Source organism: Dromiciops gliroides, chromosome 5, assembly GCF_019393635.1.
Source record: "Dromiciops gliroides isolate mDroGli1 chromosome 5, mDroGli1.pri, whole genome shotgun sequence".
Classification (NCBI taxonomy): domain Eukaryota; kingdom Metazoa; phylum Chordata; class Mammalia; order Microbiotheria; family Microbiotheriidae; genus Dromiciops; species Dromiciops gliroides.
The window spans coordinates 88,030,694-88,044,944 of record NC_057865.1 but is presented as its reverse complement, the minus strand read 5'-3'; the positions used below and the strand labels follow the sequence as shown (position 1 = coordinate 88,044,944).

Here is a 14,251-nt window from a genome sequence, read left to right as displayed (position 1 = left end):
AAATGGCCACCTTTAAATATCATCATCAACTGTAGAAATGAAAATTATATCAACTTCAACACTAAAATTTTTTTTTATAAAAGTCTTTTATTCTTAAGGTTAAAATGCCAAAAAATGTAATATTGGTTAGATTGCAAAAAAACCCCAATGTATACCAGTGAAACTGCAAACTCATGGAATTTTTTCCAAAAACAAACTGAAAATACATAGGAACTTTTTAAAAACAATAATCATACTAGACCCTAAGAGCAGAAATATATAGTTACAACATAAAAGGGGAAATGCATACACAAATAAAATGAAGGGGCACAGAGGGAATAACTAAAAAGGTGTTACAGATATTTTAAATGTTGATATAATCCTATACCCATCTATTTAGAACTGGAAAAGACTTTAGAAATCATCTTGTCCAACTTCTTCGTTTAAAAGATGAGGAAACCAAAGGCCAGGCAGGTTAAGAGGCTGCCAAAGGCCCTAAAGAAAACACAAACAGGGTTTAAACCCAAGTCCTCAAGTGTAAAATAAAAAGGTCTCATTTTCTTGTTTAAAACACAGAGTAATTATTCTTAAAAGAAAATGAAACTGGGGCAGCTATGTGGCACAGTGGATAAAAAGCACCAGCCCTGGATTCAAGAGGACCTAAGTTCAAATCCGGCCTCAAACACTTGACATTTACTAGCTGTTTGACCTTGGGCAGGTCACTTAACCCTCACTGCCTCACAAAAAAAAAGAAAAAAAAGGAAACTGTTCCATGGATCAAAGAGCCCCAAGTAACTGGTTATGTGTGGATCAGGACTATTATCTGAATTTTCAAAATTAATGATCTCAGGAGCTACATGAAGTAAGAGGGTAAAAAAGGATTCCAACTTTTAAAAGAACTTTGGATATTTAGAATAAAATTATCAAATCACACTAATCGCAATTAAATTTACTTTTGCCTGGATTCAAGGATCAAATTCATTTCTTTAAACATAAGACAGACAAATACAAGGAGCCAGGTGTGATCAGTAACCAAATATACTTTTTATTTATAAATATACTTTTATAGACCCATACTCTCATTACAAAATAAAGATGAAAAGTCCAAATCCTATTCCTAGCTCTTCCATATTTTTAAAATACTATCACAAAAACATTTTCTAGAGAATAACAAGATGAGAGTTTAGGACTAGGCCTAAAAATTCCCTTAATTCCAAATGACTGGCTATACAGTCTGAATTATGCATCCCTTTCAAATAATCAATAATAAACTTATCTATTCAATTATTTAGCTTTAGAATGATCCCCTCCTTAAAAAGCTTTCATCCAGCAAAAAATATATTTGATGCTAAAATTAACTATTCATATGATTTAAAATGTCTAGCAAATCTATATTATTCAATTTAATAAAAATCTTCCCTAAGATTTTTTTATTTTTATTATCCCAAACATGTAAAAAAAATCCTCAGAAATGTGTTAAATTAGGATTGTAAATATCATAATCATTCAAAATGATGCTTACCTGAGAAAGGCAGGCAGTGACTCCAAAAAAGATCTGACAAGATTCTGGAGAAAAACCATTCACTCTGGATAACAGCTATTAAGATTAACAATGCAACAAAACCATTGTATATTTAGAATCTCAAGCATCCAATTTTTGAGTATTTTCTACTTCCCCTTTCAACAAAAAATCACCCCTAAAAGATATTTATGAAAGAAATGGGTTGAGGGTGAGCAGAGAGGAGTGTTCAGCCACAGAGGACTCGAGTGCTGGAGTAAATAAAAATGAGAAAGAGCAGAATCTTGTACAATAAAGAGAAAATAGATCGTGGAGGTAAATAGGGGAGGGGGCAAATACAGGATTCCTTCATTTTATGAACTAATAAATTAGACATAAAGCAAATTACAAAAACTGAACCACTTTCCTATCTGCTATAAAAATTGAGTTCTATAGCCATGGGAATAAATTTAATCCCAACAATATACACATACAAATAAGTACATATTTTTTCAAACTTGAGACTGTGGCAATTTTTTAAAAGCCATGTTAAATGAAACAGATTTGGGGGCGAGGGGGAAGGAGGACAAAAATATTACTATTAACATTGTTTAGTAGAAAAGGCATTGGCCTGCAAACCAAGAGACCAGGGTTCCGAAATCTGCCATTAAATAGCTGTGTGGCTTTGGATGTCACATGACTCATTTCACCAAAGGGAGTGAACCAAGCCTCTAAGGTGCCTTCTGAAAATCCCACTCAAGAAAAATTAATTGCTTTTCAAAATAATGTTGCATCTCTAACTTTAAGAGGACAATTTTTGAAATTTATTTTCTTTCACCAAGGAGAAAAGTAGCTAACCCTTACTTTGACATAAGGAAATCAAGAAACAAAATTAGGATTTTTAAGTTCTTTTGTTTCAATTTCTAGGCCTCTAAAAGAAAGTCATAGGTGACCCTTAAAGCAGGATGTACAGCTTTGAACAATTCCATTCCTGGCTGAAGTGACTTTTGTAGGCCTGAACCTGATACATTCTAGTTCCATATACCAAAGATCTGATCCCTCCAACACAAGTTCAAGAGATTTTTTTTCCTTCCAGAAATTCAGAGATCAAAGGGGTCTAAATCTGATCAGAAGCAAACCATGGAGTGCCTTGGCACAGCAAATAACCTGGAGATCTCACCCTTATCCTCAAGAGTGTCCATGAAAAATCTAGCCATTACTGAAATGACTTAATAGCCCAATGATTTCTTGGATAACTAAAAAGGGGGGGCACAAGTCACCGCAACTCTTCCAAACAAACACTTACTCTAGGGGATATTTTAAGCCACATAAGTATAAAATCTTTTTACAGAAAGAATCTTAAAGAGGACCAAACCAACTACTTCAATCTACAGAAGTGAAGTCTAATCCACACATTAAATGGTCCAATGAAAACTACCAACTTGCTGTCCCTGAACCATAATGCTCTATTTCATCTTAGTGCCTTCCATGGTTATCCCCTGACTGGAATGCTGTCTTACCTTGCCTTTGCCCCTTAGAATTCCTAGTTTCTTTCAAGAGTCACCTATTTACCAAATATGTATTTGCCAAAATGCTACTACCTCTATCACCCTGTCATTTATATGCTGTCTAGACCCATGTATGTGTAACATCTTGTCACCCACCTCTGAAATCTTTGAGGGCAGAGAGAGTTTGACTTTTGTCTTTGTAATACCAGCACTGAACACAGTAAGTACCTGTTAATTGCCCACTGTAATTGCCATATAGTTAATCAGTGGCAAATCAAGGGTCAGAATCCTCATTCCTGGACTGGAGCTCTCCCATAATAAATGCTTCCTATCTGGGCACAATGACACTAAAAGGTATTACTTTTAAGGATGTGTTTGCTTTGTCAATCTTAAATCATCGGATCATAGACTTGGAGCTAGAATGGACATTTAAGGCCATTAAATCCAATCCCCTCATTTTCTAGATGATGAAACTGAGACACAGAGAGGTAAGTGACTTGCCCAGGAACTACTAAGTGTCTGAGGCCAGATTTGAACTCGAGCTTTGCTGACTCCAAGTCCAGTGGAGTACACAGTACATGTATCTAGTACATCAAGCTGCCTCTCAAGTGTCCTATAAAAATTATTTACACATGAAAGCTGACCCTTATCTTTCCCATTTGTGATACTACAGTGGACTACAGAATGCATTCAAATGAGCTGTCTGGCACATCTCTAATATGAAACGGTTAGACTCAAGGATCACTAAGCTTCCTTTAAGCTCTAAAATCTATGATCTATGATTTGAGAAAGGCACAATCTCTCTGGGACTAATTTCCCTCATCTATATCATGGAGAGGATACTAAAAAAAAGGTGGGAGGGGGTAGATCATATGATCTCTTTAAACACTTTCTAGTTAAGCATTTTTTACTTTATGTCTTCTATGCAGTATATTCTTCTTTTAAATAATCTTTTTAAGAAATTTTTTTGCTTAGTGGAAATTTTCATATAGTGGATTTTCCCTTAAGGATATTCATGTAGTAAAAAAAAGAAGCATCAAGAACAGAATTATAAGGAGATCAAGGACAGATACAAGGAAGGAGTGGGATCAGAATCACAAGAGAGATTAGGCACAGAACAGGAGAGAGAAGTGGGAGCTAAGTGAATAAAGAAACAAAACATACCAAAGGAAGTTCAAACTGGACAAAGAGTCATATAAGGAGAAGAGGCAATAGACTGAAGATCTGGTTCCCTTTTAGGCAATGAAGGGTATGTAGGAAATTACATAACAAGAGCTAGAAACATCACTGGGAATGCTGTAGCAAATATTAATAAAGTCCATTTCTATTACATACAAGACCAGACCAACACCAGCTTCTATGTTAGAAAACATGAGAAAAGTTAGCTGAAATTCTTTCAAAACTATGGGAGAAATGATAGACAAAAATTTGCCATTTAAATTATTATTGTGAATCTTTTAGCTAACATAACTAAAAGGTGCCATGTAACAAAATAGAACATAGCCCCAAATCCAGCTTCAACTATTTTTCACCTCTACCCCCAACCTAATCCTCCATAAAAGCTGAAATCAGTGATCTAGTTTCATTTTGTTTCCTTTTGTCTCCTGATTAAGTTTGTACTGACCACCAAACAACTAATATTTTCACATTGGAAAATACTACTAAATATCCTAAAGATTCTACCTGTGGCTATTAATCAAGAATTTATTATAATCTCAATTTTAATATGTTTACTCCCTTGTCACCTAAAAGGATACGGAAGAAGAGCTCCACATCGAACAGATAAGATCACCCAGGAAGGCTAAAAGACAAAAGAAAAATAAATGCAATTAAATTTTTTTTTATAATTTATAACAAAAATAAAATCTTAAATTATACTGATATCTTTCTTCTAAGAAACACTTTGTAATTATTATACAACATCCAGATCATATTACATATGCACAACTAGCAGAACGATGATATTCGAAAAGCAGTTTTTAGTACACTGTTAACCAGGGAGCACATTTAAGTCAGATTTCACAAAGGTTTTTTTCAAAGATTTCCTATTTGTTTCTTCATAACTGGTCAATTTTCTTTGGTCTCTCTTTCAGGCCTGAGTGGGTGTTCTATAGGACTATCACTGCTGTTCAGCAATCCTTTGCCAAATGATAACCTACCAGATTCTGCTGTGTGTTCCAAACCAGCTCCTGTTATATCCTCTATAGCAGGGCTTCTCAAACTTTTTCCACTCAAGACCCCTTTTCTCCTGAGAAACTTTTACCCAACCTCAGGTATACAAGTATATAAAATAGGCATATGTACAAATTTTTCACGACCCCCCACATTCAGTTACTTGACCCAAAGTGGGGTTGAAACTCACAGTTTAAGAAGCCAGGACCTATACTACCACCTCCCCATCCCTCTAAGTAGAAGTTGTTTACACTTAAACAAGAACAACAACAAAAAAATCCCTGAATTTTAATCCTTCCTTTCTTCTCTGGGAGCCTGTTCCTTTAATCATACCATCCTTCTCTTTGGGATAGCTAAGTGACACAGTAGGAAGAAGAGTGCTGGCCCTGGAGTGAGGAAGACCTAAATTCAAATCTGGCCTCAGATACTTCCTAGCTGTGTGACCCTGGACAAGTCACTTCACCCTGCTTTTACCTCAGTTCTTCATCTGTAAAATGAGTTAGAGAAAAGGAAAAGGAAACTACTCCAGAATCTTTGCCAAGAAAACTGCAAATGGGGTCACAAAGTATCAAACATAACTAAACAATAAAGAACCTCTCTAATCTTCAATCACTGCCAAAGTGATATTCATGAAGCAGACATCCAACCACATCACATCTCTGTTCAAGAAACCACACTGGTTCCCTACTATACTTCCTTGTTATCTTGACTTTAAAACACTTTACTAAAAGTTATAAAAAGTAGTGCCTTCAACTGAAAACTTTTCAATACCTTAAGCACAAGGCAAAAATTAATGCCATTGAAATTTTACTATTTTTCAAGCAGTTTCATATCCTCACATTTTATCTTCGCAACTAAATATCTGTTATTATTATTCCTACTTTACAGACAAAATTCTGTTTGGTGTCCCATGACATAGAATTCTGATGAGCTAGGACTAGAACCCAGAGCTGAGAGATTTTTTCATTAAACTATACTGGGAGAGGGCAGCTACTAGGTGATGCAGCGGATAAAGCACCAGCCTTGGATTCAGGCGGACCTGAGTTCAAATCTGACCTCAGACACTTGACCCTTGTGTGACCCTGGGCAAGTCACTTAACCCTCACTGCCCCACCGAAGGGGGGAAAAAAGCTATAATGGGAGTGATATGTCAATCAACAAACATTTATTAAATATTTACTATGTACAAGGCACTGTGCTTAGTGCTAGGGATACAAAAAAAAAGGCAAAAACACAGTCCTTGCCCTCAAGGGGCTCATTCTTAGACTGTATACCAACAACTATGTATATATAAATATATTTGCAACATAAATAGAACAAAAATACAAGGTATAGTCCCAGAAAGCTAAATAGTCAGTGTGAATCAAATGAAGGCAGAAAGCTATCAGCCTAAAACAATTTTAAAATAGCTCTTCTATTAATTGTTATTCAAAGAACTCTGCAAGATAACAAAGGTAAGAAGAACATTTATGAAAACATAAGGATAAACATAGTAGATCCTTAATAAATGCTTATTAGCTGACTTACTAAAACAGACAAAAAACAGTTAATCAATTCTCAATTATCTGTGTCAACGGAACCCGCAAACTACAGATAATGAAAAACCATAAAAGCTGCCTTCCCCTGTTTAAGGTACGTGCAATGACTCTAAACCAAATTCTCAATCATAAGCTAAGTCTCCATGCAAGTTCCATGTGAAGCACTGCTCATCGATCTCAAGGTCAACAAATGGTTTACAGAGGGCTTTTCTGTCAAACCCTTAATTTAGGATTATTTCCCTATTATCCCATTATCCTGATTCAGTCAAAAAGAAAGCAATCTTAGGCTAAGATTTCTTTCCTTCCACCTAAAATCTAGCAGTGAAGAACTCTGCCTACAGAAACAAAGATGTTTCATGACATACTTTCGAAATACCCAAACTGGTTCTGGACTGTGTGTCCACTTTTCATAATAAATTTTCTAGCTATAAGGAAAAAGAAGGTGAACCAAATGAAATGTTCAGCTGCAAATAATAAGAGGATATTTTTATTTTCTTATCCAGAAGTGATTTAAAAAGTAGATTTTGTTGTAGTTCACCAAGAATTTCATCAAAAGACGGGTGAGCTCCATGAGGCCAGGGACAGTGTCCTATTTAACTTCTGCATCTCTCCTACGGCTAAGCATAATGTCCTGCACATAAGCAGGAAGAGTGCTTTGCACAGTGTGCACCAAGATGGCTAAATAGGGCATTTGACTTGAAATTCAGTAATTGGGGTTTTTTTATTAGCCACAGGCTTGAATCCCACTCCAGCATTTTAAAGAGGCAGCATGTTATACTGAAAAGAGCCCTTCTGAGAAGTCAGGCCACCTGAGTTTAAAACTGGTTGTAGTAGATGTGTTGTCTCTCCTCTGAGGTTATTTTCCTTAGCTGCAAAATGTGAATATCCACAACCACATAATACATGTTGTTTTAAAAAAAAAACACTATGTAAATTTAAGTTATTATTATTAAATGTCTATTGAAATGAAACTATGTATGACATGGCAACTTCAGGACTCCCAAAGCCTGTGTACAGTCTACAATGGTAGCCTAGAATTCTATTTAGTCGAATTTGGTATACAATGTCATTATCCACCAAAGTTTAATTACTGAAAAGGCTTCATATATAATGTTGATCCTACTACATGGACCCTGAGAAGAACTATATTTAGATTTCAATATATTTCTCTCAATTATTCATCAGTAAAAAAAATTAGATTTACTACTCACCTTTACTACAGGGAGATCAAAGACCTCACGAGCTTCTCCAACCTCTGGATTGTCCCCATCTTCTGAAATTATATGTGAAGCTAATGCATTATAGGAAACTTCTTTAGCTTTTCCAGCTTTCAAAAACTGGATAACCTAGAAAAAAATATATATGCACTGAAATAAAGTAGCATATTTCATTCTTAACTTGAATAAATCATGACAGTAGTCTCAACTTTAACTTTCTAATAAAAATGTATCCTGAATATTTTCCACGTTGTACTAATAGAATTTTATTCTTAGTCCTATTGCCAATAAAACCCTTTTTCTGAATAAGAATCAGCATTAGCATCAGCTAGCATTAAGGTAGACTCTATTTTACAACAGCTAATTTTACTGGCTACCAAGATGAACCTGTTCAGTACTACATTTTATAAGCCATAAATCGTTAGATATCAACTGTACTCAATAAATACTTCTCAAAGAATGGATAAAATACTGTGTAGGTAGCCTTGAAAGTACTTTTTTGAACCTGTATTTTACAAGATCTAGGTAATCAAACCAAATGAAACATTAGCTGAGTTAGGGCTCTACTTGAGAATATTCTCCTGTTTCAAGGGCGTGCTTTTTTAGATGGAGCTTTTTTTTTCTAAGTATTTTGTGAAAATACCAGATCTTTATCAATAAATAACCTCCAAAACATAATTTATAGTGAGTGAATCGTTTTAAAAAAGAAAAGGAGAGAAAGAATAAGTTCCTCCTTGATGATTTTTGTGTTTGTATTGATTCACCTCAGCACCTAACAGTGTCTGATACACTGTATGTACTTGCTTCATGAATGCTTGTTTGATTGATGGAGTAGTCACTTCTACAGGACCCCATTTTCAATATTCTATATCCAGCATCTGCATGGTTGCTTCCAATCTCAAAGCCTATAATCATAGATTTAGAGCTGAAAGGAGCATTTAAAGTCATCTAGTCGGGGGTGGCTAGGTGTCGCAGTGGATACAGCACAGGCCCTCGATTCAGGAGTACCTGAGTTCAAATTCAGCCTCATACACTTGACACTTACTAGCTGTGTGACCCTGGGCAAGTCACTTAACCCCCATTGCCCCACAAAAAAAAATAAAATAAAATAAAGTCATCTAGTCCAACTCTCTCATTTTACAAATGAGGAAACTGAGGCCCTACTTCACAATAGCAGCCATAGAATCAGAATCAGAATCTGAATCCAGATCCAGCATTTTTACATTGCTCCATGCTATCTCCTGATGATTCACCCATAAATTCCTATATCACACTGGGACCTCAATGATAGAATTCTGTAATAAGCGCTTCTTCTTGAGTCTCCAAGGGAATATAGTTATTTTATTGTCACATTAAAAATCTTTTAAGGAGCCAAGATATCTATGAATCCCCACACACAACTTCATTTGTATAGGCTCCTAAAATATTAAGGTACTTTAGAGTGAATTTTTTTTCTATACTTTGCTATGAATTTTAGCCTCAATTCTTGAATGCCACCCTCAACTTTTACCTCTTCCATGAAGCCTTTCCGGATCATTCTAAGTCCCATAATAGTACCTCCTCTAAATCCAAAGTAATGTATGTAACATTCAATGAAAAAAATGTTACAAACCAGTATGTGACTCTTGCACTTTTATTTTTCACATGATCACATTATCTCCCCAACTAGATTGCAAATATCTTAATGGCATGATTCATGTGACATACTTCCCTACTCAAGTACTCCATACATTTGTTGAATGAAAACTGCAACATTTGGGATTCTTTAGCACCTTATTTCATTTCTTCAAAACATCCCCCCCACACACATAGCCCATAGGTTAAAAAAAAATACCATATATACAAAATATTTTTGAAGTAATTAGAATTTGTAAGAATTCCAAAATAACTACCATTTACAAATAAGTATAAGATTACTATTTATATTTCAGGAAAGATGATTTTTACAATTTGCTAAGATTTATATATGTAATTTTTATTAAACTATGGCATTTAAACTCTAAATATTGGATTTTAATAGAGAACCTCCAAAAGGAAATCAACTCCTTTAAAGACACTTGTAATGTCAATACTTAAAATATTAATCAATATGTATGTACACATATGTGTATTGCAGATCTAGAACCTCAGATATTTAGTCCAACGCCTATCTAAAACATGAATACTGTCTCTACAACATCCTCAACAAGAGATTATTAGGCTAATAACTCTTATGATTCCCAATGGTAGGACCTTAACTACCTGCTCTAATCATAAGGAAATTCTTCATGAGCTGAAATCTGCCTCTAGGTCTGTGTAGAATAAAAACATCACTTTCTATATATGTCAACACTTCAAATATTTGCAGACCAGCAATTATAGCCCAAATTCTTCTCTGGGCCATCATTACTTCCTTCAATTGACCTATGATAATTTTGAACGCTCTCATCTTAGTGGCCTCTCATCTTAGTGGTATGTAGTATGTATGTCGTATGCCTTCCTAAAATGTAGTATTAAGATCAAAACAAAGCACTTTAACTATAGTCAGACAGTACAAGACTACTACCTTCTTCAATTCAATTCAAAATTGTATTTATCCCTATTATGTACAAGGTACAGAGACCAAATGAGGAACAATTTATTACTTTCCAAGTGCTAGCTTTCAAATCAAGAGTGCCAACTTTCAATCAGAAGTTATTACACATTTTCTCCACATTCCTAATGTGGAAATTTGTTTTGATTAACTATGTTTAGTTGTTTCTGTTTTCCTTTGAGGTGGTGGTTGGGAGGAAGATAGAAGGAAAAAAATTAATACCTAACAATTGAAAAAGATTTTTTAATTTTAAAAAGTTAGCAACCTCACTCAAGCCAAGAAACCAGAGGAACATGTAAAAACAAAATTAAAGTTACATATGGTCATATAAAATCTTCCAAAGTTTCAACCAGACTTTAGTATCACAGATTTAGAGCTAGGTTATCTAATCTAACCTCACTTTATGGATGAAAAGTCTAAGGCCAAAGAGAAGTTATTTGCCCCTGGGCTCTAACTCCAAATACAGTGATCTTTTCCACTGCACCTTGCCTCTTTAATGTGCTTTTTAAAAATATACTGCTAAAGTTCTCATCAAATAACAAGATGAAAACAATCAATATACTTGTAATGGCAAAGTTCTCCTTCCTCTTTCTGAAAGATTCGCATCAACTGTACTTACTAAATGTCCATCAAGTTTTGTTTTTTAAATGTCCTATTTTTTCTTCTTTCCTGTGGCATTCTACATGGCACTTTTCACCCCCACATTTACTTTGGCATGAGATAAAGTGATACATGATTAAATTTATACATATCACATACATGCAAGTTTACTTATTTTCATAATTCCATCCAATCTTTAATGTGAAATATTAATCTGTAATTTTAATAAGTGAATGATACAAGAAAGCTACAAAAAAAACACAAACAATCTTCACGATAAAGTCAAATTGAGGCATTCTCCATCCAGGAGTAATTTTTTTACAAGAGGTTATGACAGAAACATGATTATCATTAAAATATGATCATGTCTGTCATTCCAACAACTCTCCCTTCTTTCCAATTCTCTTTTAGTAACTGTGCACCCTGCATCTGAATGATTTTAACTGCAAACTCCTTGTAGTTAAGAGTCTTGTCTTACTTTTTCCTTACTCCAGGGCTATCCATAAAAAATAAATTATAAACAAAAATTTATTTCAAGAAATGAGAAAATATTAGAAGAGATCACATGAAATCATCTAGTACAGTTTCATCATCTTTTAACAATGAGGATAAATTATTTAGAAAACTGGATAACAATTCAAGTCCATATATATGGAATAAAACTTCAATAATTAATATCTATTTTTAGTAATAAACTGGTGGTGTTATGTTTTAAGTATTTTCCTATAACTGGATCATAAATTTTATTTTTAAAAAGCACTTGTTTATAGAGAAAACTGTAATATTAAAATTCGGTGAAACTAGCTTTTTCTTTTTGCCATCTGATAGCCCCTTCTGCAAAATCTGGTTCATTGTTTTAAGCAAGAAAATGCTTCCAAATCCATTTACCTGGTTAAACTACGGCTAAAGGGACACATCCATTCTATTTTTATAATGCAAACTACAGATCTGACATTAGCTCCGGAGGGCAGGGGCTGCGGTTTTCTCCTTTCTTTGTAGACCTTAGCACGGAGCCTCCAACACCGTAGGAGCTGGATAACAGAGCTGACAAGACTGACAGACAAGACTGACAGGAGTCCCTGGAGAAGGGGTCCCTAACCTTTCTTTGTCAGGGACCCCTTTGGCTGTCAGGAGAAGCGACTATTTTTAGATGTATAAAATACATCTGGGTTACGAAAGATGCCGATTATATCGAGATAGTTGCCAAAATATTTATACGAGAGAACAAGTTCCCGGCCCCGGGGCAAAGAGCCCCTCCCCTGGAGCGGGCTCCCGGCCTAGTGCAAAGCCGCGCTCCCACTTGTAGCTCCTGCCCGAGTCGCTCGCCCTCACTGGGCCGATCCCCCGGGTCCGTCCGTCCCTCCCTCAGTACCGTCCCGTCCCGTCCCGCCCCGAGGCTGTCCGGAGCTGCCCCCGGAGCCGCACGGCCCGCCTGGGGAGGACGAGGCTCCCTCGATCGGGCATCCCCATTTCACTGCAAGTCCGAGGCGGATGCGCCGGGAGTCGGGAGAGCTACTCACTATTGAGCCAAGCGCCGCGTTCCCCCGCCAAAGCGCGACGTCGGGCGGCGGCCGGGGACGGCTAGGCCCGAGCTCCCCTGCCCGCTCCGAGAAGCGTGGAAGCCCCGCGAAGCTACCCCCGGGCCCGAGGCGGCTGCTGCGCAGAAGCCGCCACCGCCGCCTCCACCAGTCAGGGAGAGCCGGCTCGCCCCCCAACGCTCCCGTTCCCTTCCCCGAGTTGGGCAGTCCGCGGCGCCAGCGTGACCCCGTCCGCTCCCCTCCTCCTCCTCCTCCTCCTCCTCCAGCGCCTCCTCCTCCTGCGGGCCCCCGAGCCGGCAGCGAGAGCAGCTCGCCTCGCCTCGCCCGCAGCCCGCTCCCCCCCGCCCGGCCGCCGGCGAGCGCGGAGCAGGCGCGAGCCCGGCCCTCGCGCTCACCCTCCTCCTTCAACCACCCAGGGGCCCCTTGCGCCGGCGCGAGGCCGGCGCGAGACCAGCCTCCTTTTCCCCAGCCCGGGCAGGCCGGCGCGAGACCACCTCGACAATGGTACGGCCGCAGACGGGGGGAGGAGGCGGAGGGGGAGGGGGAGGGAGCGAGAGGGGGTGGAAGGTGTTCAGGAGGGTACACATCCACCCGGAGTGGGTCGCGGGTGGGAGGGGGGAGTGGAGGAGGTAACGGAAGAGGAGCCGAGCAGAGTAAGCGGATGCGGTACCTTGGGATCGATGTCTCCCACCGCGTAAAATTTGACCTCTTTGAACATTTCCTCGGGAACTTTCAACTCCTCGTCCGACATGATCCCGGCGGCTCGGCTGGCTTCCCTGGATCCGGAAGAATCAACGATGGCACCCACCCCAACCCCACCCACCCCCCACCCCCCCGGCGAGGCCCACTTCGGCCCGCGCGCACCCCCACTTTACCCCCGGCTTATACGGCCCGGGTAGTCCGGTCCCGGCGGAGTCTTTACGAATCGGGGTCCGGTTCCCCCCTCCTCCCTCCTCCCTCCTCCTCCTCCTCCTCCTCCTCTCCCCCCTCCCTCTCAGAACGGCCAAAGCGCGGGAGCAGCGCGCGCCCTGCGGGGCACACCATTCCCCTCAGGAGAGCAAGGGGGACAAGGGAAAGGGAAGCTGGGCGGCCGGTGCTTCCCACCGCCTCCTCCCTGTAGCGAGGGATGCGGAGGCGGCTTCCTCGCCTACTCCGCTTCTAAAGGAAAGCCAGCAGGCCCGGAGCCAGCCCTCTCACCGGCGGGACCCGAGGGCTCGAGTAGCCTCACCACCCCCACGTTGGGGCAAGAGTGAGCGGATCCCGGGGAAAGGGGGTAGGGCAGCCCCTCCCATCAACACACGTTCCCTCACACACTCACCCTGGGCGGCGCAGGCGCGGGGCGGAAGGGGCGGAGCGCCGGCGGGGGCCCGCGGGGGTCAGGACCAGCCCCGCTGTCAAGCTCAGGCTGGGCTGGGGTGGAGGTGGAGGTGGGCCGGTACGAGCTGGGGATCCGGGACCTCGGGTCATTGTATTGGGTTCTCGAACTCGGGCCTTGGGGGGCTTCGTGCGTTTCTGGCCTTCCCGGGTCGCTAACCGAAGCTCCCGAACGCCGGGACCCGCAAGGAAAGATTAGGAGAACGGGGTTCGTCCAAGTTCAGGACTCCGGCACGCCACACTCCCGCGTGAAGG

At 39.6% G+C, this 14,251-nt stretch overlaps 1 protein-coding gene across 3 annotated transcripts in view; it reads right to left on the bottom strand.

The window, feature by feature from the left end:
* Positions 1-13,928, bottom strand: part of PAXIP1 (PAX interacting protein 1) — a 91,755-nt gene extending 77,827 nt beyond the window's left edge. The window contains exons 1-5 of one of the 3 annotated variants that reach the window (XM_043966044.1): positions 13,820-13,928; positions 13,293-13,398; positions 7,907-8,041; positions 4,743-4,786; positions 1,502-1,565 (exon numbers count right to left, since the gene is read on the bottom strand). In XM_043966044.1, the coding sequence (XP_043821979.1) occupies positions 1,502-1,565; positions 4,743-4,786; positions 7,907-8,041; positions 13,293-13,398; positions 13,820-13,914 (444 nt within the window). In that variant the 5' untranslated portion in view covers positions 13,915-13,928. Of the gene's footprint in view, positions 1-1,501; positions 1,566-4,742; positions 4,787-7,906; positions 8,042-12,604; positions 12,807-13,292; positions 13,399-13,819 lie in introns of those variants that run through there. The other 2 variants (XM_043966046.1, XM_043966045.1) reach the window with 2 other exon arrangements.
* Between the last annotated feature and the right edge of the window lie 323 nt (positions 13,929-14,251).